Here is a 27,069-nt window from a genome sequence, read left to right as displayed (position 1 = left end):
ATGTTACTGTAGAGCGGGGCCCGAACGCGATCAGGGCGGACATCGTGCTCACAGACACCTGTTGGTGAGTTGTGTAATGAGTATGACTCAAGCAATAATGACTGAGCGTGTGTTGCAGAAGCTCCTCGCGGTTCCGAGAGGAAGTTATCCCAGAATACAATGTCGGTTTGAGCCCGATTGGAAGCGTATGTCTGGCGCCGATGTATGAGACGGCAATTGCATATCGTTGCCACTGACAGTTGGTCTTTTTGGTGCGAAGTACTGCGATGACTCTGGCAAGATGCGTCTAATCGAATGGCTGGCACATTGCACAGGTAGTACCAGGGGCTACGGAGGTTCAAGTGAGTGCGGATGTTACTACTACGTCAACCCAAAGTTTAGATGATGGGCGCCTGGGCGTCCAATGGCCGTACGATTCAAGTGGTACGTGATCATGTGCTAGAACTGCACTTCGTGGCCGAGCGCTATCGCATGTCGATGCGAACCGAATTTTGCACTCTCCATCGGGTCCCGGGCAGGTAGGCGCGTTCACTACCGACGTCGGACGCCAAAGCTCAGGCGCAGTCGCTCATTTACTCCACATATCTGGTTTTCTCATGGCCAGCTCGCTGCAGCCTATCGCGTATCAGTCGTCCAGCAGACTCCGAGTCGGCGCAACTTCTCCGGTTTGTGAATGCGTTAACTCTTGGCGGAATTCACTACCTGAGTAAGTTTCGTTCTCGCTACATAACCGGGGACCGCTGATCACAATGGACACGCTAGACGCAGGGATGTAGAAGCGAAGGCACCGAGAACGTTGGAGCAAGTCATCGAGATGTTACAAGTACTGAATGGGTAAGTACATACATCTCTTCTCAGAGCGTTCGTTACTCCGTCTAGCTGGGACTCGGAGGATGCAACTCCCGAAGTAGATATGAGCTCACCGGGATATCGCTACCTTACTAACCTCCGGATGCTGACTACGTGAGATTAGTGGGGCTGAGCCCAAAGACGGTTCCCTCTTTTGACAACAGGGTATCACATCGAGGATGTGACGCGCCTTGCGCGCGGGATCGTCAGTGAACTCAATCCACTGCCACGATATAAGTACTCACATGTCGCAGAGCATTCTTTAGTTCATTCCTTCAAAACTCGACATGAGCCTCTTGATCCTGTGCATCGAGTGTCTCTTGGTATTCGGCCTCTGCCTCGGAACATATAACCTCGCGAAATGGCGCTTTGTCAAGACCTCCTTAGACAATGTGCCAGGTCCCCTGCCGCCGTCGTTCGTGACAGGTACGCCGACGAGCTCTATAGCACACCATCATGCACAATAGGGTTCACGTTCGACTGTCAGGAAATATGGGACAGTTTCGCGGCCCGCATTCCATTGAGCTCCAGCGCGATCTAGTGGATAACTATGACAGTCATGTGGTAAGACTACGCGGCCTTCTCAACGTATGTACTTTGTCTTTTTTTGCAAACGAGGTAGCTAACATCTGCTTAGGCGCCAGTGCTGTACATCTATGACCCAAAGGCACTCCATACCATCCTGATCAAGGACGAGAGCATCTGGGAAGAAGTCCCAAGCTTCATCGCGTGAGCATTCAGGTGTGCTCATCGAGAAGGGCCGTCGTCACACGTGTTGTACAGGACAAACCTGGCGTTGTTTGGCCCCGGATTATTGTCTACACTCGGTAAGACTTCCCCACATGCCCGAAACATATATTCATTATACCCGCCCTCAGGTGAGCAACACAGGAAGCAACGCAAGATGCTGAATCCCGTCTTCTCTATCAACCACATGCGGACCATAACACCGATATTTTACGATACCACACGGAGAGTGCGTAAATATCAACTCTCTGTGATAGCCTAAGTATTCATGTACGATTTGGATTAGCTTCATGATGCCATCGAGTCACGGGTCAAGAACGGACCGCAAGAGTTAGACATGGCAGGCTGGATGGGCCGAACTGCACTAGAACTCATCGGACAGACCGGTCTCGGTTATTCGTTCGATCGGCTCGTGGCGGACGAGAAAGACGCGTTTGCTGAGTCCTTGAAACAAATGTTGTGCGTCGTTGATCCTTCCAGCATATCGCGTTGATCTCGTGACTAATTCCTCTACATTGTCAGCCCAATCATCTCCAAGCTAAAGGAACTGGCATTGATACTGCCTCACGTACGCCAGATCGTACCCGCCTGTCTGCGAGGTCCTCTCAGCCGTGTCCTACCAATATCGACCGCGCGTGACATGAAGTACACCGCGGATTTCGTGGCGCAGAGGTCGCAGGAGGTATTCGAGTTGAAGAAGCGCGCCCTGCAAAAAAGCGACGAAGCGTCTGCAGAGCAGGTTGGACATGGCAAGGATATCATGAGTATTCTCAGTGAGTGTTCGTCGCTCAATCAGTGGAAAGAGGAGTCACTCAGTTCTGTAACGCAGTCAAAGCGAATACAAGTGCCTCCGAGAAGGACAGCCTGACAGAGTACGAGCTAGTCTCGCAGATGTCGTGAGTAGAACTGTTGCATAACAACTGTTCCCGCCTCCTGAGTAGTTCTCTATAGCACCATGATCATGGCGGCAATGGACACTACGTCTAACACTCTGTCGCGGATCCTACTGCTTCTCGCTGAACATCCGGACGTCCAGCAGCGATTACGGACGGAAATAATCGAGGCTTCGCAAGGCGAGGATCTCGCTTACGACGCTCTCATGCAATTGCCTTATCTAGATGCGGTGTGTCGGGAAAGCCTCCGTCTGTAAGTGTCCAATCCGACAGCAGAGTCTCAGCGTGACGAACTATGTTTCTGGTAGGCACCCCCCTTTGCTATGGTCTGGCAGAATGTAGGTGCAAGGGCTCCGAGGCGAGAAGACCTGCACTCAACTACTGCTATCTGTTCGCAGGTCTACACGAGACACGACCATACCCGTCTCGAAAACCATCCCCGGATTGGACGGCACGCCAATCAGCGAGTTTGCAGTGCCGAAGGGCACAGAAGTCATCGTCGGTGTCCTAGGCTGCAACACGAGTAAGGCGTTCTGGGGTGAAGACGCGATGGAATGGAAGCCGGAGCGTTGGCTATCGCCGCTGCCAGACTCCGTGACTGGGGCCGGCCTACCAGCTGTGGCAGGGAATATGTGAGGCAACGACTGCAAAGACGTTTCTACGTGTTCTGATTTATTGCCTTGTCTAGAATGACATTCCTTGGAGGCAAGCGTGCCTGCATGTTAGTCATAGCACCCTGTAGGATCTCAGCTGGCGACTGACTTTTCCCTGCAGCGGATTCAAGTTCGCCGAGATGGAAATGAGTCAGTCATGCCCACGAACCTATCTCGTTGAACCGAACTGACGTATTTCACAGAGGTCGTATTGTCCGTGCTGCTGCCGAGCTTCGTTCTAGCTCCGACCGAGAAAGAGATCAATTGGATCCCAGCGCCGGTGTGGTATCCAGTCGTAGGACAAGACCGTTCCCATCCGCGCATGCCCCTCCGAGTAGCCATGTACACAGGCGCGGCTTGAGAGGACTGTCTGTGATGTTTGTAAGTCGGATTTTAGGGTTCAGATACGTAGAGAACGGTCGAACGTGAGCGTATATGTACTTAACAGTTTCGAGAATGCCGAGTTAGTGCTGCACCACGACAAGAAACCAACATTTGCCATCATGCAACACCATCGCACAACGCGAGCCAAGTAGTCATGTGTCCGAGTGAGTACCGCTCGATATACCGTTACCTGGGATGCCAGTGGATATCTTGTAGCGGGGCCCGAGACGGCTACCTAACGTCCTGTTGCTGACTTGTGTGGTCATTATGACTCGAGCGATAAATGCTGAGTGATGTCAGGCCGTGATTGACAAATTGAACAAGCTCCGCGGGGGCGGCGAAGTTAGGATGCTGGTCCAATTTCTGTCGAAGCTTAGGTCTGACGCCGTCGAAGCGCCGGTACTATGAGAACGCGATGATTGCAATTATTGGTCGTTCTCGACTCCGAGCTGTCCCCGAGCGCAGCTGCAGGGTGCTACAGTGACAGGCCGAACGCCTCTCATCGCAGCTAAGTACTGGCGGTTGGATACTAAAGTCAAAACAGTTGCTGCATGACTCGGGCCCGGAAGAGATGTGAAGTCAATATAAGCGCTCAATCGGCGCTACTATAGTCTATGAGGCGTTTTGGTTGCGCGTCCGATTTGCACTCGATTTATGTACAGTTTGCAATTGGTCATTAATGGCGCGTGTTCAGCTGTTCAAGGCGTATCCAGGCTCATTCCAGTGATTTCAATGAATGTCTGAGACCTCAGATACACAAGTTTCGCCCAACTCGATGAGAGAACCTATCCTGTAGTGTACACTGAGGTGTCACGCACGAGATGCAATGGATGCCTGATGAAGACCGCGACCGTGACGACGGGCTCGCGATGGGCACCGTGTCGCGCTTGTCGACAGACCGTACGGAGTCTACGGCCACTGGCACTGGCATGGACGGGTCAGCGCGATAACGGGACGCTATGGGCTTAGTACTAGGAATGGAGCTCGCACCATCAGATGTAACCCTCTTTCAAGTTCTCTTTCCGCAGCCTGCAAGATGACACAAACAGTAAGACAACATGATCTGAGACAACTGGCATGAATATCGGCGCGATCGTCTGGATTATACGGTCAATGGAGGCGGTACAAGCCCCCGACAAGTTCCTGCCTGCACCCCGTTGTGGCGTTGGTGTCTCCGTTCCCCTCGGGGAGGTCGCCCGTACTAGGACACAGGACAATTTTTCATCGCAGCCGCATGGACATGCAAAGAGCGCGTTACGTGGAGGCTTCCTGTACGTAACATCGAATTTGTCGACCCCCGGCGTTGCGTACACTCACTGGCTGTGCCTTGCCAGATTCAGTTTACTGCCACTGCCAATATGCGGCTTTTTCAGCCCCATTGCTCATGTGCTTGGAACGATACAGGACATCAGATACTGTGCGTGCCATGGAAAACTCGTACGAACTTGAAGGCACATTCACTATCAATGGACCAGACACTGACAGGAGGTGGTAACCCGCCGACGTACGATTGCCACATCATTGACTCCTGCACGCTTTCTTACGGCTGGTTCTTTGATTTGCGTGGTCTAGCGGGCCCTGGCACTGTCATGGGTCAGACGCAACCCTGGCGTTCTGACAATGCATCAGATCTTGTCGCTCCAGTGGTGTTATCCAGGGACTCCTTTAGGATCACATCGACACGTCAAACCCAGGGAGATAGAAGCCAGAATATTACTAGTACCGTGAAGAAGCTATTGGGGTTAAATGAACTAAATCGAGAATGTGCATGTTGGACGATGCATCTCTGCTGAGTGGCTTCATTGCTCCATGTGTTCCTTCTGAGACGGATATGTGCTTACTATCATCATATCGCTGCTGTACAGACCTCCTGATAAGCTGACCTTGCTTTTGGGTGTTAGAGCCACTCCGTCTATGGAAAACGGCGCATCACATCGAGGTTATAGGGGATGAACTTTCTGTGAGTGAACTCAATTCACTGCGATGGTATAAGTATCCATGTAACTTGAACGCGAATCACCAGGCTCTAGTTCCCTGCCTCAGAGCCGACATGAGCCTCTCAGTGTTAGTCATTGAGTCCCTCTTGTTATATGGCCTCGGCCTCGGAATCTACTTTCTCGTGAAGCGGCGCTTCTTCAAGACATCCTTGGACAACATACCCGGTCCCCCTCCGGCGTCGTTCGCGAAAGGTATGCCAACGAGCGCCACATCACTACATAACAAGGTCCTCAGACGACTGTCAGGAAACATGGGACAGTTTCATGGTCCCGATTCCATTGAGGTACAGCGCGATCTGGTGGACAACTATGACAGTTATGTGGTGAGGCTGCGCGGCCTTTTCAACGTACGTCTTGTCTGCCTTCTCGCCAGCGAGGTAGCTGACATCTATTTAGGCGCCAGCGCTGTACATCTATGACCCAAAGGCGCTCCATGCAATCCTAATCAAGGACGAGAGCATCTGGGAAGAAGACCCGAGTTTTATTGCGTGAGTGGTCAGGTGGTGCGCACCGTACGGGGTTGTAACAATAATGTCATACAGGGTTAACCTAGCCCTGGTCGGCTCCGGATTATTGTCTACACTCGGTAAGATCATACTGCATGCTCTGAGACGTTCAGTAATCAGACTCGCCGCCAGGCGAACAACACAAGAAACAACGCAAGATGTTGAATCCTGTGTTCTCTATCAACCACATGCGCACGATGTTCCCGATATTCCACGACACTACACGGAGAGTGCGTGTATTCCAGTCATGTTTATTGCGGCAGCGTGATCATACGTGCGCCGTTAGCTTCGCGATGCCATCGAAGCACGGGTGAAAGACGGACCACAAGAATTAGACATGGCAGGCTGGATGGGCCGAACTGCGCTGGAGCTCATCGGACAGAGCGGTCTCGGATATTCATTTGATCGACTCGTGGACGACAACAAAGATGTATTCGCCGAGGCCCTCAAACTAATGTTGTGCGTCGCAAACCCTTGCAGTACGCTGTGTCGATCGTGATTGATCCCCCTGCGTTTTCAGCCCGTCCGCCACCAAGCTCGAGGCACTGGTGTTGACGCTACCTCACCTGCGCCGGATCGTACCCGCCAGTTTGTGGGGTCCTCTCGCTAGTGTCATGCCGATGTCATACGTGCGCGATATGAAGTACAGCGCAGATTTCGTGGCGAAACGGACGCAGGAGATATTAGTCTCGAAACAGCGTGCTCTACAAGAAGGCGATGAAGCCCTCGCGGAACAGATCGGTCGAGGCAAGGATCTCATGAGTATTCTCAGTGAGTCTCGATCGCGCAGTCATTGAACCGGTAGGGTCACTCAATTTGCCGACACAGTGAAAGCGAACATGAGTGCCTCCGAGAAAGACAGCCTGACAGAGCACGAACTGGTTTCACAGATGTCGTGAGTGGAACCACATCACAACCGGTTCGCCCACCCGACTCAGGGTCTGTAGCACCATGACCTTGGCGGCATCGGACACAACGTCCAACACCTTGTCACGGATCCTGCTACTCCTTGCTGAACACCCGGACGTCCAGCAGCGACTTCGCGCAGAAATCATCAAGGCTTCTCAAGACGGAGACCTGTCTTATGATGTTCTCATGCAATTGCCTTACCTGGATGCTGTGTGTCGGGAAAGCCTCCGTCTGTGAGTGTCCAATTGGAGAGCAGCATTTGAACGTGACGAATTATGTCTCTAGGCATCCACCTTTGTTATGGTCTAGTAGAATGTAAGTGCAACGACGTCGAGAAGACTTACGTCTAACTGTGTAGTCTATTGCTAGGTCTACACAGGACACGATCATACCGGTCTCAAAACCCATTCCTGGATTGGACGGCACGCCGATCAACGAGCTCGCTGTGCCGAAAGGTACGGAGGTCATACTCGGGATTCTAGGCTGCAACACAAGCAAAGCGTTCTGGGGTGAAGACGCGATGGAGTGGAAGCCGGAGCGTTGGCTATCGCCCCTTCCAGACGCCGTGACTGGAGCAGGCCTGCCGGCTGTGGCAGGAAGCCTGTGGGTGTTCGACTCAGACATCTCTGTCAAGTATTCTGATTCTAACCGCCTGTCTAGAATGACCTTTATCGGTGGCAAGCGTGCTTGCATGTTAGTCATGAGACCCTGTACGACCTCGGCTGGCGACTGACCTTTCCCCACAGCGGATTCAAGTTCGCCGAGATGGAGATGAGTAAGTGGGCTTCACGGACCCATAAAGATAGAAGCAAACTGAATTTCACAGAGGCCGTGTTATCCGCGCTGCTACCGAGCTTCGTTTTAGCTCCCACTGACGAAGAGATCAATTGGATCCCTGCGCCGGTGTGGTATCCGGCCGTAGGGCAAGATCGCTCCAACCCGCGAATGCCGCTCCGGGTAGCCATGTATTCCGGCGCTGCTTGAGAGGATTGTCTGCGAGACCGACTTATTCGTCGAATTGCTAGCGCTGCCCCCATGTAGAGAATGGTCGAACGTAAATGTGCATGCCTGCAAGTCGATTAGATGTCATGACCCGAGCGACTACAGTGTACATCACCAGTAAGGGTAACCGAGTGAGATTCGGTATTGGTCAAACGGCCCAACATGCAGTCAATCAAACCGATGTACAGCAGACTGGCCATAGGTATATATTGCAAAAACAATGACACTACATGCGACGGAGACAACATACGATACAAGACACTAACACGATATGCATTCGGAAGATTAACTGCGTGATCAGAAGTGGTCCACAGTGAACGTCCATTTCCCCTCCTCAATATCGAAGCTCTCGAAGTGAGTATGCTTCATGTTCCTCAACCGCTTGAGATGTCGGACCGCATGCGGGTTAGTCTCGTCCTTGATAGGCTCCCGCGTAGCCTTGTCCAGCGCCCAGCAGCGGTACAACTCGATCTTCGCTTTGACGTTGAGACCAGAGCCGGGCGGCGGCTTTTCCGCCTCGTCGCTATCTGGATAGACGCTACACTCCTTGTCGTCGAACCGGACGAGCTCGCCGAGTAGGCCACCGAGTTTAGGCACGTTCGTAAGGTCGACAGGTTCGAGGAAAGTGACGACACCGTAGCCTTGACGCCCAACGGCAAGACCCCCGACAGAGACTAGCTCTTCGTGGCTCATCTTCCTGAGCGTACTAAGGTTAGGTGTCACCCAGTAGTCGCCTTCTCGAAGTTCTCCGTCTTCTTGCGGCGACGCGCCGTTCGAGCCTGCGTTGAGCACGTTGCCCTGCGCAGTGAAATGATTGTGCGTACGGTCCCGCTGAGGGGCTGGCGATGGCGAATCATGCGTGCGCGGCCCAGGAGAAGCGCGGTTAGCAGCGGCTTCCTCGCGCGCGGCTACGCTCAGAGCGGGACTGAACGATATCCCGGAACCATTCCTCACCCTGGACCTGTTCAACAGATCCGCTGGCTCGACTCTCTTATCGAGAATAAGCTTCTTCATGCTCTTCCGGCCGCCGCTGCCGAGCGTCGGACTGGGGCTCCCACCAGTCAAGAATGCTTCTGGTCCCAGCGCATTCTTGCCGTTAGCCGCCTTGCTCAGCGACAACGCATTCGGCTTGCTCGAGCCGAACAGCACGCTGTTGTTGGCACCGTTTGCGCCAGGAGCTTGTGAAGTAGAAGTGTACCCGCGTAGCTTCGAGAGGGGTGGAGTATAGTCCAAGCCTAGCCTCGGCAGCGGCGTGCGCGTAGGGACGTTTGAGAAGTAACCAGTCTTCTTCTTGGGCTGGTCCAGAGGAATCATGCGTGGCCCTGGTGGTAGCAGGCTGAAGATGGGCAGCGTCGTCGAGAACGGCTGCGCGATCGAGGCTGTATATTGGGGTTGTGCGCTCTGGCCGAGCGCCGAGGTATTCATGTTGTTCGACGACTGTCCGAACGTGTTACCGAACAACGAGCCTCCAGATCCAGCACCCTGCTGACCCGTTGAAGGAGCAGTACCCAGCGGAGCAGCGGGTTTGCTAAACAACCCACCAGAACCAAAGGCACTCGTGTTCTGTTGGTTGTTCGGTGGTGCGCCGAGCGTCGAGCCGAACAGGGGGTTGGAGTTGGCCTGCGTTGTATTCTGTGTTGGCTGACCGAAGTGCTGCCAAACAGACCGCCACCATTGTTCGTAGTCGCAGGTGCGGCAGGTTTCGGGGCACCGAAGAGGCCAAAGCCAGTGTTCTGTGCAGGCTGTTGTTGTTGCTGCTGGTTCTGGTTCTGGTTATTGTTGCCGAACAGACCGCCGCCTCCACCGAACAAGCCACCGCCTGTCGCCGGTTGCTGAGGTTGCTGACCGAACACTGAAGACAAGGGTTTAACGCGATAAAATCAAGTGTACGAGAGGGGCCACGCACGTCCAGTCCCCTGTTGCTGCTGTTGAGGTGGTTGCTGATTGTTGGTATTACCAAACAGTCCACCACCCGTATTGGTGTTCGTTCCGAACAGACCAGTACCAGTCTGTTGCTGCTGCGGTTGTGGCTGCTGCTGATTCGGTTGACCAAACGCACCGAAGCCAGTGTTTGACTGCGCAGGCTGGCCGAAGAGACCTGGTTTCGGAGCATTATTGTTGGCGCCTGAGACAATTCAGCCGACCGCTTGAAAATTATCGTTGAGACATACCGAAAGCACCGAATCCACTCGGATTCTGCTGTTGCTGCGCTGGTTGGCCGAAAAGACCGGTACCAGTTGCATTCTGTTGCTGTTGCTGATTCTGGGGTTGGCCAAAAGCACCGGTGCTACCGAACGCGCCAGTACTTCCTGTGTTGCCTGAGATTTCGGGTTAGAAGACCAGATTAGATATGCACCGATGTCTACTCGCCGAAGGTACCGAAGCCTGCTGGCTTTTGTTGGTTGTTGGCGCCAAAGGCGTTATTTGAACCAAACAAACCGCCACCGCTGTGTTCTGTTGTGGCTGTTGTTGTTGTTGTGGCTGTCCGAAGGTACCGAAGCCGGTCGTTGGCTGCTGCTGCTGCTGTTGCTGTTGCTGCTGCTGCTGCTGCTGCTGGTTCTGCCCGAATGCACCTCCGCCACCGAACAAACCGCCAGCACCGGTAGCATTTGTATTGTTCTGCGGTTGTCCAAAGGCACCGAACCCGCCAGTCGTCCCGGCGTTCGCGGCGTTGTTGTTGGCGTTCCCCAGTGAACCGAACATCGGATTGGCAGCGGGCGCGGCGTTGTTCTGCGCCGGTTGGCCAAAGAGGCCAGTAGGTTGTTGTTGAGCAGGGGCGCCAAAAGCGGTCTGCCCGAATCCTCCGGCAGCGGTAGCAGCGGCAGTCTTTCTGCCTTGCTGGTAGTCTTGCACACGAAGCTCCTGGTGGACAAAGAGGAACAATAAGAGCGAGTTCAACTATGGCACGTGCAAAAGCTGACTTCAAAAGTTGATCCACGGTATTGCGGCATGCATGTGATACTCTGGTAATGAAGCGTACTTGTACCATTGGTATCCTTCTCGGGGAATGGCGCGTAAGGTGGGTTGACGGATCCTGTTGTCACTGGCGCGACTACACCAATGGCTGACAAGACGGGTATGAGTACAGTGGGCCCAACTGTTTTGCATTCTCTACTTACCTGGTCCTGGCGAAGGAGTAGCACCAAACCCTGTGGCAGGTTTCGCACCAAAAAGGCCACCCCTCCAAACGCGTTTGTACTCGTCGACGGTTGTGATGGTTGGCCGAATACATTGCTGCCGGTCGAAGGACCGGCCTGGTTCGTCGAACCGAAGGCCCCTGTCGAAGGTGCACCAAAGGTGTTCGTCGTGCCCGTGCCGCCGAACGCGCCAAAACCCGTCGTCGTTGGCTTGGGCTGACCGAACAGACCTCCAGAATTCGCAGTGTTGTTTGGTGCGCCACCGAACGTACCTTTTCGGACGATTTTGAGAACAATCAGCTCCAGTGTGGGAGAGAAGAAACGCACCAAAGCCGGTCGAGGGCGTCGTTGTCGACGCTCCGCCGAGGCCGCCAAACATGGGATTTGTCTGCTGCTGTGGTTGTGGCTGCGGCTGCCCAAAGGTGTTCGTGTTGGGAGCAGATCCAAACGCTGTTCAGCGTGTGAGGTAAGCAATTAACTCTGAGAGATGAGTCGCCATGACGCACCGTTTCCGGCACCGAAGCCTGAGGGCTGCCCGAAGGCCCCTGTCTGCTGCTGATTACCTTGTGGGTTAGACCACGAGGACCCTGTGTTACTGCCGAACATGGTGAGGGGCGTCACGCGTCGTGTGGGTCGTGGCGGTCGTCGTCGTTGTGAACGAGGACGAGCGCGACTCTTACTGGAGGCGCGTTCAAGGATTTGAAGCGGAGATCCTCGCCACGCGGGAGACTCCCGGTCGGAGTCTTGCGGGACGTCTGAGCGTGTAAGCGCCCATAGCACTCGATCGGCGGCTAAAAGTGAGCGCATCCTCGATCGTGTGGGCCGGATTTTTGTGCTGAACATTGGCTGAACAAGTCCTCGCGCGTTCAAGGTCGCCTCGAGCTCATCGCCGGACGCTGTCTTCTACCTGGGCGACGATGCCCGACGGCTCAGGGCCCCCTGACTCCGTGCTCAAAGCGGGCGGTACATTCGACACGCTCGCTCGCGAACGTCGCTTCAAGAACCCTCCGAAGGACAGTGCTGCTGTACCTATCCTCAATGAATTCGTCACTCCCCATCTTGAATCTTTCAATGCTCTTTTTGATGACTCTGGACTTCCGCCCGGTGATAGTGACGGCCGTGGACTACTCTCCTTGAGCATCAAGGACATTGGCGAGCGCGTGGTCTTCGACGGAAAGGGAGAAATTGGGTCAGAGAGTGGTCCGTCTGGCTGGGGTAACCGTCTCAGCAGTGAGTGACGATAGGCATTGTGTAGCGCTTCCTGTCCTTGAATACCTTCGGCTATACAGTATGGTACGAGGCCGTAACGGTGGGCCGCCCTCAGGTACCGGAGAAGGACCAGCAAGTCAGGGACAACAAAGTGTATCCGTCCGAGGTGAGATATTGGCGTAAAAGCTCGGGACTTGGATGCAAGAGGTCTGTGCCTAATTGCTGGTCATTTGTAGGCACGAGAGCGTCTCACTTCCTACCGCGGACGCATGATGGTCAAGCTATGCTGGAAGGTCAACGATGGGCCTTTGGAGGTTGAGACCAAGGACTGTGGGTTGCTGCCCGTCATGGTCCGAGTAAGTCTATTTGAAGTCCTATTCCTCTTGCTCGATAAATCATGACATACTCAGTCCGTGCGCTGCAACCTCCGAGGTATGTCCTCCGCGGACCTCGTGAAGAAACACGAGGAACCTGAAGAGTTCGGCGGTTACTTCATTGTCAACGGCAACGAACGTCTCATCCGCTACCTTATTCTTCCTCGGCGACACAATGTCATCGCACTCTCGCGTCCCTCTTTCGTCAACCGTGGACCGTCCTATACACCATATGCTGTCCAGATCCGCTGCGTACGCCCAGACCAGACGAGCGTCACGAATAACCTTCACTACCTCTCCAACGGCAGTGCAATGCTCCGTTTCTCATGGCGGAAACAGGAATATGTCGTACCGATCATGCTCATCCTCAAGGCACTCGTCTCCGCAAGCGACAAGGAGATCTTCGAGGGCGTCATGATGCAGGACTACGGGGATACGTTCCTGGCGGACCGAGTAGAGCTCTTGCTGCGTAGCTTCAAGATGTACAGCTTGAGGACTGGCGACCAATGTCTTGAGTACCTTGGCAACAAGTTCCGCGTCGTGCTTAACATGCCGGAAGACTGGACGAACAAGGCAGTCGGTGTCTGGCTCATCAGCAAGGTCGTCCTAGTACATTTGGACACTCCTCGCGAGAAGTTCCGTATGCTGCTGTGCGTACGACTAACACTCAGTCGTGATTGTCAACTAACTTGGCGGTAGATTTATGTTACGGAAGCTGTACGCCGTGGTGTCGAAGTCGTGCTGCATCGATAACCCAGATTCTCCTCAGCACCAAGAAGTCCTTCTCCCCGGTACACTGTATGGGATGATCATCAAGGAGCGCCTGGAAGAGGCATTGAACAACTTCGCTATGTCAGTACGGCAAGATGTCAACCGGTCAGAAGCATCTGTAGACTTTTTTGATAGTATGCTGCTATGTGTTGCTCCATTTGAACGGACCCTGAATTCTTCATCTAGAACGCTACATCAAGAAAGTCCTCGCCCGCACCAACCTTGACATTGGCGCCAGAATGTCAAATTTCCTTGCGACTGGCAATCTCGTATCACCTACTGGTCTTGACTTGCAACAGGCCTCCGGTTTCACTATTGTCGCCGAAAAGCTGAACTGGCAACGATACATTAGTCACTTCAGGTCAATCCATCGTGGCGCCTTCTTTGCCGAGCTGAAAACGACGACTGTCCGAAAGTTGTTACCAGAAGCTTGGGGTACGTCGTGCATTGTTTCAGAGAGAATTCATCTTACATTTGTCCTGAAGGATTCCTTTGTCCCGTCCATACTCCCGATGGATCTCCCTGTGGACTCCTCAACCATCTCTCCCGCACTTGCCGCATTGTCACCGCTCCCCTCGCTGTCAACCACATCCCTGCCCTGCTCGCTTCACGCGGCATGACCCAAGCTTTCACAACCTCCGTCGACGGCCGGCGCAACCTTTGCGTCCAGCTCGATGGGCGGGTGATCGGCTGGGCGTCTCAGAAAGTCCTAGAGAACCTCGCGAAGGACCTCCGGATATGGAAGACGGAGGGCAAGCACAACGTCCCGCTGGATCTCGAGATTGGGTTGGTGCCCGTGTCGCAGGGTGGGCAGTACCCTGGTCTTTATCTGTTCTCGTCGAGAGCGCGGATGATGCGCCCTGTGAAGTACGTTGCGAACGGGAGAGACGACCAGGTTGGCTCGTTTGAGCAGGTGTACATGGATATCGCATGTACGCCCGAAGAGATCGAGAAGGGTGTATCGACGCATGTCGAGCATGCCCCAACGAACTTCCTGTCAATACTGGCGAACCTTACCCCATTCTCTGACTTCAACCAGGTCAGTGGTTACATCGCTTGCAACGGTAGCAAAGCTCACGCCGAAGCTATAGAGTCCAAGAAACATTTATCAATGTCAGATGGGTAAACAGACCATGGGTACACCAGCCACCGCCCTGCGCCACCGGACAGACAACAAGCTCTACCGTCTACAAAGTGGTCAGAGCCCCGTCGTCCGACCACGATTGCACAACACCTATGGTATGGATTCGTTCCCGAACGGCACCAACGCCGTTGTGGCTGTCATCTCCTACACTGGTTACGATATGGAGGACGCTATGATCCTGAACAAGTCAGCGCACGAGCGAGGGTTTGCTTACGGTACGGTGTACAAGTCGTACACCGTAGACCTGAAGGAAGTGCCAGGAGCCTCTTCACGCAACTCAGCTGCAACCACGTTACACTTCGGGCTGGGGTATGAGATTAGGACTGTGGGCGAGAAGTCGCATCCTGTTGCCGAGTTCTTGGACGATGACGGCCTCCCGTTTGTCGGCGTCAGGCTATCCCCTGGCGATCCCATTGCCGCCTACATAGACGACACGACGGGACGGACGAAGTTCGTGAAGTACAAGGGCGATGAAATCGCATATGTCGATTCGGTTCGTCTCCTAGGTGGGTGGTCTGCGTATATGGAAAGAGAGACGGATTCATTGACGACAATTGGGGCATCACAGGCTCTGATGCTGGTGATTCAGAACTTCAGAAGGTCAACATGACGTTGCGCATCACGCGTGCTCCGGTCATTGGTGACAAGTTCTCGTCTCGACACGGTCAGAAGGGTGTCTGCTCACAGAAGTGGCCGGCCGTCGATATGCCCTTCACGGAGAGTGGGATGCAGCCCGACGTCATTATCAACCCCCATGCCTTCCCCAGTCGTATGACGATTGGCATGTTAGTCGAGAGTATGGCGGGCAAGGCTGGTGCTATGCATGGCCTTGCCCAAGATGCAACCCCCTTCCAGTAAGCGTTGACTGGATCTTCGTTCGACTCGTATGCTCACAGTTGACCAGGTTCACCGAGGATGACACTGCTGTAGAATACTTCGGAGAACAGCTCCTCGCCGCCGGGTACAACTATCACGGCAACGAGCCAATGTACTCCGGTATCACTGGGCAAGAATTCGCCGCCGACATCTACATCGGGGTCGTGTACTACCAGCGCTTGCGGCACATGGTGCTTGACAAATTCCAGGTGCGAACGACAGGGCCCGTCGATCCCCTCACGCGGCAACCGGTCAAGGTAATTCGATCGTGTTTGGGAAGCATGATCGAGCCTGAATTCTCCGTCATTATAGGGCCGTAAGCGTGCAGGCGGTATTCGGTTCGGCGAGATGGAACGTGATGCTCTGATCGCGCACGGCACCTCGTTCCTGCTGCAGGACAGGCTCATGAACTGCTCTGACTACTCGACGGCATGGGTTTGCAGGACATGCGGTAGTCTGATCTCACTCGGGTACGAGGACGTCAGCTTGGGTGAGATAGTCGTAGGATCATTGGACAAACTGAAGCCTACCGGACCAGGGGGAGAGTACTGCAGAGTATGTCGGGCCGCTGCGGAGGAAGAGGACGCGCGAGCGAGACAAGCCCTAGCAAATGGCCAGAACGGACGGATATCTGTGCAGGGAGACCTCAGGGTCGCCATCTCCTCACAGCACGTCCTGGGACCTGCCTCGAAAGGTGGAGACTTGGACATCGTCGCCGTCCCATATGTCTTCAGGTATCTGTGTGCAGAGCTAGCATCCATGGGTATCGCGATTTCTCTCGAGGTTCACTGATTTATTCTGTTGTTTTCATGTTTCGCTGTCTTGCATTCCACGCATCTTGCATAGCCTATCCATAGCAGTCTGTATCACACCACAAACACTTGCATTCCACTCAGGAAGGCCACTAAAAGTAAAGATACATCAGTATAGATGGCAATAGATCCGCACTGCAGGGCAGGCAAACAACAACAAAGGTATCAGATAGGTATGCGATGAAGTGGTACCATAAAGGTCACAAGGAGCGACACGAAAACGAAGGGACGAGTATCAGAGTGAAGTAAATGAATGAACAGATTACGGTATATATCTCTACTCTTGAACAGTCTCAAGCAAAGGCGTAGGGGATGTGGTCGGCTCAGAAGCAGGCGAAAGGAAGTCTCTACTCGAGGCCGAAGAGCCCTCGCTAGATGTCTCGTCTGCGAGGCCGGCGAAGTCTATGCTATCACCGCTGAGAAATAGCTCGGCGTACGAGGATTCCAGCTCATTGAGAGACATGAAGCGCGGGAGCTCTGGGAGCTCAGGCACCGCGCCGTCGGTGACTGGTTTCACCGGGAAACCATGGCTTGCGAAGAACAAGTCGACCAGGAGACGGCACTCGTCTGCGGTCTCAGCTCTTCCCAAGTACTTGCGAAGGTCGGCGACATCGGAAGCAGCGATGCCTGGTGTAGGCGATGGCGACGTCGAAGGTTTCCGGTTTCGCTGAGACGCTTCCTTGGACACAGACGCATGCCCATTTCCATTCGCTGTGGATGAGGGCACCGGCTTGCGCGGGATTGGAGACCGACGAGGCGAACTGGGCGGCACGAGCTTGTCCTCCTTAGTCCTAGGAACAGGGCTGATGATCGGTACCTGTCTGCTGGACCTCCCAGCGTACGATCCATCCTCGTCCTCGCCGTTCACAACACGGAGACGAGAGAGACTCTTCGCACCTGACTCTGACTGTGCAGGGAACCATCACGAGACACTGACGCCTCGGAGCCAAATTCGTCCCATGTGCCCGATGCCGTCCGCAGGCTGCCGCTGCGCATAGTGGAAAGTGTCTGCAAGTCGTCCGACACCGAGGACGCAATAGAGAGCGTGCGCGGGATGGGCGGCGCCGTGGCAGGCGGTGACACCGTGCGCGTGCTCGACGAAACAGACAGAGGCGATACAGGCGTCTGAGGATAAGACGCAGCGTGCGGCGGGCTGACCACAACGTTTGGATTCGACCGCTTCGGCGTCACGGAGGTCTTGAATGCGGTCGGGGGCCCGAAGCTGTTGCTCGGCTTGCGCCCAAGCGAGCGCGGCGGCGTGTTCGGCGTGTCGTCGGAGTACCGCCCGTTCAGCCTCTCTTGGGACCCCGTGTTCCCCATGGTCAGCTTCGACATCATGCGCGAGAGCTTGCCCGTCCGCATCGTCTTAGACGAGCCGAACGAGATGACGCTCGCATTCGTCATCGCGGATGGCGACCGCTCGGTCTCTCCAGGGGGGCCCTCGTCTAGGAATGCGATAAGGTCGCGCGCCGACGCTGAAAGGTGAGGCGCCTTAGGCTTCGCAGGTGTTATCGGGGTAGCGGAAGGAGATGCAATGCGCAAGGGGGCCACCGTTGGAGGTGGTGGTGGCAGTGGGCCATGAGGTCCCCCCTCCCCCTCCTCCTCCTCCTCCTCTTCCTCCCCGTCCAGCAACCCGTTCATCACATCATCCAAATCCAGCGACTCACGGTGCCGCGCGACCTTCCTCGTCCGCGGAGGCAGCGTGGCCGGGGTACTCTGAGAGTTCTGGCGACCAGGTTTTTGTATGTTGAGCACCGGTCCACCTGGGACAGGCACGCCGTTCGGGAGCCGATCCTGCGACCTGCGCGACTGATGACGAGGGTGGGGGGTGTCTGAAATAGAGATGGACCGGAAGCGCGGCGCAGCAGAGGAGACGGCAGAGTTGCTTGTGAAGCTCTTGCTGGCCTGCCGCACACGGGGCGGCTCGGTGATGACCGCAGCACTGGGCATGGTAGTGTAGTTGGCCTGAGCGGGTTCCTCCTCGTCTTCAACGATACTATCGACGCGACGGGGAATAGGACGTGCAGCACTGGCAGGCAGTGCGTGCGGACGCTCTGGAGAGAGCGCGTGGGCGTTATCGTCGCTGCCAGCTGGGCTGTCCGAAAATTGGGACCCCGCCTGTTTCGCACGCTGAGCTCGTTCCCTGTTGAAGACCTGGAGAAACGGATAACCGATCAGATGTAGTTCATCCCAGATCAATCAGAGCGATTCGACTGTTGTGATCACACACCTGCATGGTGCCCAGCCTGTCGGGAGTGAGAGAAACTTTCACCGTGCTTCCAGAGCGCATGAGCTCGTCAAACTCGTGCGCGAGCTCGTCGTCCTCCTGGGGAAAGCAGTCGTTAGCGCCCGTTCCTGGCCGCGAAGGGGACGCTAAACGATCACGCGTACGTACCTCGAATTCTCCGGACGCTCGGCTCCGCGCGCCATCGCTTTGTGAGCGGCTGTCAGCTTCTTTCTCGCTTGACGACCGACTGTGCGTCATGAACTTCCGTCGCAAGCTCTTGCCTCTCTCCATCGACGACCAGCCCTCCGGGGACGCTGTCGCCGTCGCCGTTGAGCTCGACCGCAGAGACTCCATCGACAGACGCGAACGTGCAGGCGTCGACGCTCCGTCCCTGAGTGCCGCTAATTCCGCCTGGGTAGCTGACGGCGTGCGCGAGGGTCGGGTTGCAGCCCGATCGCTACCGCGTGTGAACGACTTGCTGCGACGTGGTCTCTGGGCCTTAGAGAGTTGTTCAATTTGCTCGTAGACTGACGACGGCGACACATCGATACATCAGGACGAGAGCTAGACAAGAGCATTGTAGTTGTACCTTTAAGTGTCTTGAATGTACCGTAGAATGAATCGTCTTCACATAGTGCGGTGAATACATCTTGCGAGCTCGCTACAGTACGACTACTGTCGCGCGTGGCCACACTGCTGATCTTACCGAGGATGTGTCTGCGGACGCGTCAAAATACAACATTCTAGGAGGCAAATACGTTAAACTCACTCGCATATGGACCTAGAATAGCACGGCCACTGGGCGTGAGACGTGAGCAACGCGAGAAGAGACCGGACGCACTCGAGGATTGCCGTGAGATACAATGCCGCCGGGGCCACCTCCGACGTCTGTGGCGGCGACACGCTACTATCCTTCATTCGCTCGCTCAAACGCCTTTCCGCCTCGCCATCCTCGTCCGAGTCGTTCATGGTAGAGTAAGCCTCGCATTTGAGGCGTAACAACTAGTCCGGTGAAGGGTCAGGGAGCGAGAGCGAAGGGGCATGACACCAACGCACTTCGAAACTCCATTGCAGACTGAACGGTGCCGCAGCACTGTTCCCGGAGGTGGAGGAGGGTATGTTACGGTCCAGGTATGCTTTCAACTCAACCTCTGCTTCCAACAAAGCTTTTTTGCCCCAGCTCGTCGGGACGACCTTCAAGAGCGAGGCCTTGAGCCTGTCCGTTGATAAAGATTGTGCCTCGTTGAGGATGGTGTAGAGCAGCTCATCGAGCAGGACGTTCACAGCATGGAGAGCCTCATAAGCGAGTTTGATCGGGCGGACATCTGAGAGAATTACATCGGCTGAGCGGCTAGAAATGTAGGTCGGACCGGGAGCAAGCATGGAGAGGTAGAAATGAGGCCACGCCGGAGAATAAACACGGGAAAGAGCAAGGGAGAGGAAGCAGCTAGTGGCGGGAGTGGAGAGGGCGGGGGGACATGGGAGAGCAGCAGAGGGTACGCGGTTGTGGCGGGATGTGCGCTGGGCGAATAAAGCAGGGCCAGTCTCCCGCGGCTCGAGTGTGTGAACGCGATCACGTCCGGCCGGCTGCCCCTGCAACGCCCTCACTGCGCCCTCATGTGCACATGGGGCAACTGCGCTCCATGCGCGTACGCGGTTGCCCTCTTGCGCTTATACCCCAGACTGTAGTCCGAGCTTGCGCCGAGCATAAACATATATAGCCCCGACATGTATTCCAAGTACTGACTCGTTACATACAGCTACATAGATCCTCTACGGTCGGCGGCTTGGACGCCGACGCAGAAGGCAGGACCTCCCACCCAGGCAGTGGCGATCTCCTCTCGACCGCATGGGCAGCTGACGCGTGAAGGTGAGACTGTCCATCAGTACCAGCACGTCCCATAGCGCCACCAGCGGCAGTACCATCTCTGAAGGCACTGCTGCTACTCCCCGCCGCCCCGCCGTGGCTTGCTTCATCTTGCTGTCCCAGATGTACAGCTGGCTCCGACACGGCTGTGTCTGGCTGTTCGGTGCCGTCATGTCCTCCGTTTGATTCGTGATTGTCATGCAAGAAGTCCAGCTCGTCCGGCTCGCTCTTGGGTTCCACACTGTTCTCGCGCTCCATCTCCGGAGGTGGAAAGAGCACCAGCCCCAGTTCGCACAGCCGCGTAACCTCGTACGAGGCGATGTCCTCGCAGCGCATGGCAGCCTTGAGCTCTGGCCCATGTGCGACGTCGACGTACGCATCTTGCGTGATGCGCCGGAGCAACTCGACCTTCGCAGCGGGCGTCTTGCCCTCCTTCTCGACAACGGCGACCTTGTCCGCCAACCGGCGTGAGCTGCGCGACGGCGCGTTGTGGTGGCCCCGTCGCCCTGCAAAGTTGAATGATGCCAGGTTCTCCAAAACCTGGGAGCCTACGTCAGGTACGATAGCAGAACGATGCACGATGTACCCACTTTGGCAGAGAGCCAATTATGCACCACCTTCGATATAGGATGTCGCGTAACGCGCCGTGGTATGAGCATATGGGTTAGTACGAGCTCAGGAAGTGGAGGGAGGGGCGCGAGCGTGTCAGGTGTGAACGGCGTCGCGGGGGGCTTCATTCGCTCAGCACGATGTCTCCCGGATCTATGATGTCTCAGCAGCTCTTGCTGAGTTGCGAAAGATTTCTCGCAGCCTGCATGGTCGTCAGTATCGTCTAAGTCGTCGCCTGCATAGACGGAGGCAACTACCTTCGAACACGCAGATTACCGACTTCGACGCGTGCCACGTAAGATGGTTTGCCAACACTGTTTTGGAACCGAATGTTCGAGTGCAGCCTACCCAATCGCAAGCGGCGCCCTCCTATCGCACCATGTCATAAGGAGAGCGCAGAGAAGGAAGGCAACGGAAAACATACAGCATTCACCCTCTCCTCAGCGTGCAAGCGCACGTGCTGCGTCAGTCTTTCCATAGAGGCCATAATCGCACCGCAGCCCCGCCACTGACACGGCGACTCATGCAGGCTGCGAAGGGACATCTGCACAAGCTCCTGCTGCGCCTGCTCTGCGCACACCGAAAACACACAACACGATGAGGTGACATTGACAATTTTCAACATACTACAAGCACAAACCTTCTCGCAGTCTTGCCTCGTCTATCTCTATAGACCGTACCGTACAAAGAAACGAATCAGCCACCCTCTCCGCGCTTCGTCGTCACCACGCACCATCGTCCACGGCCATCTCGTCCTGCGAATCGGGCACCGTCTCCGGCGTCGACGCCTTGCGTCCCCTTCGTTTTCTGGACTTTTCATACTCGTTTGCGAGCAGCTGCTGCGCCCACTTCGGCATCGGGGGAACCAGTACGTACGCTCGGTTGACGGGCGACACAGCACGCTTCTGTGAGTTCCTGCCCGCCTTTCGCTGTTCAGATACCTCTACCTCCGAGTTGGAGTCCTCAACCCTAGCCTTCTTCCTCTGAGGTTGTCTCAGGACCGTCCCCTCGTCCTCATCGGATTCACTATACACAATCCTGGCTTTACCCTTGAGGTGCGAAGGGATACGCGGCGGCGAGGCGGGGGGCTCTGACTCGTTCTGCATATACGCGTTCGCGAACACCTCCGCAGCGTCCGGCGATCCCGTCTCTCGCTCGTCGTTGTGTTCGCTCGCGGGCGAAGGGAAGAACAGCGGCGTCTTCGACGGACCCGCTTCCGCAGAAGGCGTAGCAGGATACTGAGGACCCTCAGCGGTCGAGCCGACGCCTTCGAGGTCAACCGCTCCGGACGAGCAGGCGGCGTCGCCGTGCGCGACGTAGGCGGCCCCGAGGCTATGGATCCTGAGGTCTGGGATAGCGACTCCATCGCCGGGATGGCAGGTTGACCATTGGGCGCGGCATCTTCAGGATGTTGCTGGTCGGCGCCGGCTGTGCGAGATGCATACCCAAGAAGTCGCCGATCGACGGGAACTGTGCAGGAGGGCGAACGGCCCTCACAGGTGACGCCGCACCAAAAGCCTCGGGGACGGGAGCGCTCCGGGCGCGAGCATGGATTGTCCTCCGTCGGGCCCTGCTGCTGTATCGTGTCGTCGGGACATGGCCAGCCGTGGTTGCGTGGCGTGCCCGCCTCGGACGGAGGCGCAGACGTGACATCGTTTCCTGCGCAGCCTGCTGCCACACCGCAAGCTCGAACGCGCCGTCCGTAGCGATCTCCTCGACTTCGACCCCATCTTCTGCCTCTTCTGCTGCAACGTTGGCGAGTCCGTTACCGACGGCGTGCGCTTCCGCTTGTTCGCGGACTCGTCAGAGACGGACTCTTCAGACGTAGACGGCGGTGGCTGACTAGACGGTAGCTGAGAGCCGGGATACGGAGGCGGCTGCGAGCTGGATGTCGGCGGTGGCTGCATGCCGGAGGACGGGGACGGCTGCGCGCTAGAAGACGCGGGTGGCTGCGAACTTCTCGACGCGCGTCCCAATGACTGCATGATATCCCGCGCAAGCCGCGCCTTGTCCGCCTTCGCGGGAGTCCACGGGCTTTTCGGACGCTCACCGGTGGCATTAGGGGTGCTACCGAACGGTGGCTGAGCCGCGCTCCGATTGGGAGGAGTCACCGGAGCCTGAGCACGAGGCTGAGTGAACACAGTCTGCCTCGTGGGGCTGGTAGGAACCCAGGGTTGTTGGAACTGGATGTTGGGCATCTTGATGGCTGATTGGCCTACAGATGGTTGCTCCTGGACACCTGTAAAATGACCAATAGTCAGAGGCCTCTTTCTCATGGGTTACAATGTGCTCATTACCTCCATGAGCTTGTGTAACAACATCACTCCTGACAGCTTCAGGATAGCCAGCTACATGTGCAGGAGCTGGTGGTTGTGAAGGAGGTTGTGAAGGCTGAGTCACAGGTGCAACTGGCAAAGGCTGGGGCATGGACTGAACCACAGGTGTGTTGGTAGGAACAGAATTGACAGCAGAATGGACAACAGGGACAGAAGGAATGGTTACAACAGCAGGGTGGGGTTGTAGAGCAGGTGGTTGTGCTTGAACATATTGACCTTCAGCACTTCCAGTACCACCAGGAACCTGCTGAGGATGTACAGGAGGCTGTTGAGCATTCTGCATCATGGTTCTCTTGATTCTCAACACTATGGCCTTAATCGCAGCGGGTTCAAGGGCCTATGTTATTCTGTGAGTATCATGCCTAGGGTGTAAGGTACACATTAAGTACCTGTAGTTGGTGTACAACATATTGGCTGATCTGCGTGAGCTGCTCTACCGAGTGGGGCGGCAGCTGGCTCTGGACTTTCAGGAATGCTGACTGGCCCTGAACAGACCCGTTGGGCAGCTTGGACCTCAGACTGTCCAACGCGGCGAATATGATGTAGTCGACCATTTCAGGCCTCAGCTCCTAGGCACGACTGTCAGGGTTTCGCAACGAATGAAAGTGCTGTTTTTAACCTTCAGGATGTCGAACACCTTCTGATACGCGGTAGCAGCAGTATGCACTTGCGACAGGTGCTGTTGCTGTTGCTGTTGTTGAGCTTGAGAGGCATAGGTGACCTTGGCGCGCTTGATCTCCTCCGGCGTGGTTCTCTGGTTCGTCGAAGCAGAAGACTGTGCGCTACTCCCAGAGGGTCCCGGTTGGTAGACGGGCTGTCGCGAGCCTGAGGACCGAAGATGAGAGAATCACAATCATTACAGTTTACGGATCACCTACTGGCACCGGCGACGGGCGCGTGCCCAGTCCCATTCGTCGCGTGATGCTGCTGAGATATGGGCACATGCTGCTGCTGTTGACGTTGCTGAGGGGTGGGAACACGCTGCTGTTGTTGATGTTGCTGAGGAGTAGGCACACGGTGCTGCTGCTGTGGCTGCTGTGACTGTTGCGCCGCATCGCGCTGACCTTGTGCATGGCCGGCAGAGGTCTAACAGCGAGATTATATCAAACGCGTCACAGAGTATAGGGAGAGGTCATACCTGCCAGTTCGTCGCGGCAACATACTGCGGCCAATTATGAGGATACTGCGCCGCCGCTGCCGACGACGCCTGGTGGTAGGGCTGGGGCGGATGAGCTTGTCCATATGGCACGACCATCGTGGGGGCTTGCTGGTAGGCCATCGCGTTTGGCTGCTGTCCATGCGGAGAGTGGTATGGTTGCGCATTCGCCTACATAGGGAGATCAGACTATGGTCGTCGTTGGTGAGAAGATGCTCTACCGGAGGAAATGTTTGCAGGTTCGACGATGACGAACCGTTTTGAGGATTCGGTGATTGCGGGTACGCTTGCAACCTGGACAGACACGTTAAATCCAGAACGGGTCAAGGTGATGCTCAACAGACCTTGCGTGGTTGCTCCTGAGGGCCGCGTACGAAAAAGGAACGAAGTCAGAACGCGTCATCCAGCAATGGCGACGAGGCTTGATGGAATATGATACGTACGGTGCAGGTGCGCTCGCATTCCCTGAGGTCTGAAGCTGCGAGAGCATACGTCTGTCGCCACGCAAAGACCATTCAGCTGGACAGCTATCGCGTCGTGGCGTGAACTCACTCTGCTTGCCGGCCCGCCTCGACACGCTGCCTCAGCTCCTGCTCCTGCGCTACATACCGGTTGTAGCCCGCCTGCAACTCGCGTTCATACTGAGCGAGGCCCTCCTTGACTCGCTGGAGCTGCTGCAGGTGCTGCCAGTAATTTTCTGGTGTGATGAGGGTATTTGGGGCGAGCGCAAGTTGATTGAGGGGCGGCTGAGGATCGCCGTTCCCGTTGTCCATGATAGCTACGCGAGCGTGGGCTGTGTACGAAGCACGGAGAGAGGAAGCTGTCGCCACTGGGACACTGGACGGCACGCTGTCTCGACGGTGGCAGGGAAGCGCTCGGGCGGCGGGTGGCAGGACCTTACGTCAGCTGAGCCTTCGCAGAGACGACGCGTCGGTGGCTCGACGCTGGCCAGGGCCTGACATCATTCCCTCGACCGCGCGCGGTCGCTCCCGCCTCGCCAGCCCTGTCTCCGCCCGCCGCGAACACTAGCGCGTCGATATTGAACAATCGCATCAGCATTCTGGCCCATGACGTCCAGCTCCATCGCTCTTCGGCAGGTCCTTCGCGCCCGCGCCCGCCTACGCGTCGCTGTCCTCCTCGCCCATAAACCAGGCGCAGTAGGGCCCTACCAAGTCTTCGACAGGTATGCGAAGCGGCTGCAGAAAGACAACTCTGCTCTGCGAGAAGGGGGTGCGCGAAGTAGGACTGTCGACTATGTGCGGGACGAGGTCGCAGACCGTATGATTGAGCGCATGCTGGACATCAAGCGCAAGTTCAGCTCTATCCTGGATGTGGGCTCGGGACCTGGGCATTTCTCCAAGATGCTAGAGCCTGAAACCACCCAAAAGGTTGTCATGCTTGACTCGAGCAGTACGTTATCCGTGAAAGACTTGGAACTGTTCATAGACCTGCATGCAGAGGAACTGCTTCATCGTGACCCAGATACTGCATTCGAAGGTATGAGCGGTCCTGATATGGCGCCCTTGTTGCCTGACTCTCTACATAGTCGAAGTCGAGCGAATACATGCAGACGAAGAGAATATCCTCGGCGTCGTCGGGCCAAATTCACAAGAGGCAATCGTCTCATGTCTAAGCCTGCACTGGGTAAATGACCTACCAGGTGAAACCTACACTTATCGCACCGTGGAATCATTGTGAACATCGTGAAGGCGTACTCGTACAGATCAAGGAAGCTCTACAACCCGACGGGGTTTTCCTGGCTGCTCTCTTCGGAGGCGACACATTATTCGAGCTACGAACTGCTCTGCAACTGGCAGAAATGGAACGTGAGGGTGGTATCTCTCCGCACGTATCGCCCATGACAGGTCCGTGGCGAACATGTTGAAAGGTGCAATCGTCTCAGACTCCGATCATTACAGACTCACGGGACATGTCGAATCTTCTTGGTCGTGCTGGGTTTACGCTCTTGACTGTCGACGTTGAAGAAGTAAAGGTTGCTTACCCCTCGATATGGGAACTCATGGACGACCTGCGTGACATGGGCGAGAGCAACGCTGTTATTGGCAGGTGCGTTGTCGACTTAGGGCACTGATATCTGCCAATACAGTTCACAGACGGAACTACATCCACCGAGACACTCTTGCGGCGGCGTCTGCGATCTATAAAGGTAAGGCGGATAGACATTGAAATTGTCACAATCCCGACGCGTTATCGCAGAGCTTCACGGATACGAGAACGGTACTATCCCAGCAACCTTCCAAGTCATATACGTGGTAAGCATCCTGCACTGAGTGCGTGCGCCTCCCCTCACTGTGCGTCCAGATTGGTTGGAAGCCGTCGCCGAAGCAACCCACACCGCTCGAGAGAGGGTCGGGTAAGACGAACCTGAAGGAAATCTTATGAGCTGTTGTCCGTGCACGATGTGTATTGTTGTTACTTGGCTCGCATCTATCGGACAGGAGTATATCGCGGCCGGCCTGGATCCAGTGCGAGACTGCGAGTTTGTAGTGCCGCTGCACACTTTGGGGCTTCCGGGACCTGTCCGGGCCGGCACCACGATGCACGAGCGATCGAACCTAAGTTAGTGTGCCCCGCAAGCTGTGAGGACGCT

At 55.8% G+C, this 27,069-nt stretch overlaps 6 protein-coding genes across 6 annotated transcripts; 4 read left to right on the top strand and 2 right to left on the bottom strand.

Annotated features, from left to right (window-relative positions):
• Positions 1–932: 932 nt before the first annotated feature.
• Positions 933–3,591, top strand: B0H18DRAFT_293791 (cytochrome P450 monooxygenase). Its single transcript, XM_048037444.1, has 15 exons — positions 933–1,054; positions 1,104–1,275; positions 1,337–1,437; positions 1,487–1,578; positions 1,633–1,676; positions 1,728–1,825; positions 1,883–2,055; positions 2,119–2,369; positions 2,426–2,492; positions 2,548–2,742; positions 2,798–2,827; positions 2,888–3,121; positions 3,178–3,210; positions 3,264–3,292; positions 3,346–3,591. The coding sequence occupies exons 2-15, from the start codon at positions 1,137–1,139 to the stop codon at positions 3,501–3,503; spliced, it is 1,644 nt and encodes a 547-aa protein (XP_047894142.1). The 5' UTR covers positions 933–1,054; positions 1,104–1,136; the 3' UTR covers positions 3,504–3,591.
• A 1,985-nt stretch (positions 3,592–5,576) lies between these two features.
• B0H18DRAFT_1118572 (cytochrome P450) lies at positions 5,577–7,922 on the top strand (the record flags this gene model as incomplete). Its single annotated transcript, XM_048033808.1, has 14 exons — positions 5,577–5,715; positions 5,770–5,870; positions 5,920–6,011; positions 6,066–6,109; positions 6,162–6,259; positions 6,316–6,488; positions 6,550–6,800; positions 6,858–6,924; positions 6,977–7,171; positions 7,224–7,253; positions 7,308–7,541; positions 7,599–7,631; positions 7,685–7,713; positions 7,765–7,922. 14 exons carry the CDS (start codon positions 5,577–5,579, stop codon positions 7,920–7,922), a joined length of 1,644 nt encoding a protein of 547 aa, XP_047894141.1.
• Positions 7,923–8,237: 315 nt separating this feature from the next.
• B0H18DRAFT_954441 (nucleoporin autopeptidase-domain-containing protein) lies at positions 8,238–11,683 on the bottom strand (the record flags this gene model as incomplete). Its single annotated transcript, XM_048042270.1, has 10 exons — positions 8,238–9,560; positions 9,587–9,792; positions 9,847–10,065; positions 10,112–10,258; positions 10,514–10,802; positions 10,862–11,004; positions 11,060–11,089; positions 11,140–11,349; positions 11,405–11,527; positions 11,584–11,683. The coding sequence occupies 10 exons, from the start codon at positions 11,681–11,683 to the stop codon at positions 8,238–8,240; spliced, it is 2,790 nt and encodes a 929-aa protein (XP_047894140.1).
• Positions 11,684–11,994: 311 nt separating this feature from the next.
• Positions 11,995–16,243, top strand: B0H18DRAFT_1118570 (beta and beta-prime subunits of DNA dependent RNA-polymerase; the record flags this gene model as incomplete). Its single annotated transcript, XM_048033807.1, has 11 exons — positions 11,995–12,307; positions 12,367–12,452; positions 12,523–12,642; positions 12,697–13,310; positions 13,360–13,565; positions 13,618–13,866; positions 13,917–14,470; positions 14,523–15,081; positions 15,144–15,429; positions 15,480–15,708; positions 15,764–16,243. The coding sequence occupies 11 exons, from the start codon at positions 11,995–11,997 to the stop codon at positions 16,241–16,243; spliced, it is 3,696 nt and encodes a 1,231-aa protein (XP_047894139.1).
• Positions 16,244–16,316: 73 nt separating this feature from the next.
• On the bottom strand, positions 16,317–25,517 carry B0H18DRAFT_1104153 (uncharacterized protein; the record flags this gene model as incomplete). The annotated part of the gene is made up of 26 exons (XM_048032607.1): positions 16,317–17,119; positions 17,161–18,417; positions 18,494–18,589; positions 18,659–19,017; positions 19,080–19,207; positions 19,260–19,271; positions 19,332–19,492; positions 19,547–20,160; positions 20,249–20,897; positions 20,948–21,168; positions 21,224–21,335; positions 21,391–21,536; positions 21,607–21,633; positions 21,700–22,314; positions 22,412–22,753; positions 22,810–23,205; positions 23,264–23,639; positions 23,692–23,871; positions 23,922–24,127; positions 24,181–24,388; positions 24,441–24,629; positions 24,680–24,752; positions 24,803–24,817; positions 24,902–24,952; positions 25,011–25,295; positions 25,360–25,517. 26 exons carry the CDS (start codon positions 25,515–25,517, stop codon positions 16,541–16,543), a joined length of 7,455 nt encoding a protein of 2,484 aa, XP_047894138.1. The 3' UTR covers positions 16,317–16,540.
• On the top strand, positions 25,417–27,062 carry B0H18DRAFT_1003973 (S-adenosyl-L-methionine-dependent methyltransferase). Its single transcript, XM_048028455.1, has 8 exons — positions 25,417–25,868; positions 25,917–25,955; positions 26,005–26,118; positions 26,168–26,323; positions 26,378–26,525; positions 26,573–26,625; positions 26,676–26,731; positions 26,781–27,062. The coding sequence occupies exons 1-8, from the start codon at positions 25,526–25,528 to the stop codon at positions 26,859–26,861; spliced, it is 990 nt and encodes a 329-aa protein (XP_047894137.1). The 5' UTR covers positions 25,417–25,525; the 3' UTR covers positions 26,862–27,062.
• Positions 27,063–27,069: the final 7 nt, after the last annotated feature.

The sequence above is a fragment of the Fomitopsis serialis genome (assembly GCF_022376445.1).
Source record: "Fomitopsis serialis strain Sig1Antser10 chromosome Unknown B0H18scaffold_28, whole genome shotgun sequence".
In the NCBI taxonomy this organism is placed as follows: domain Eukaryota; kingdom Fungi; phylum Basidiomycota; class Agaricomycetes; order Polyporales; family Fomitopsidaceae; genus Fomitopsis; species Fomitopsis serialis.
Note: the sequence above shows the minus strand (reverse complement) of the source record. Positions and strands in the feature narration are given on the sequence as shown.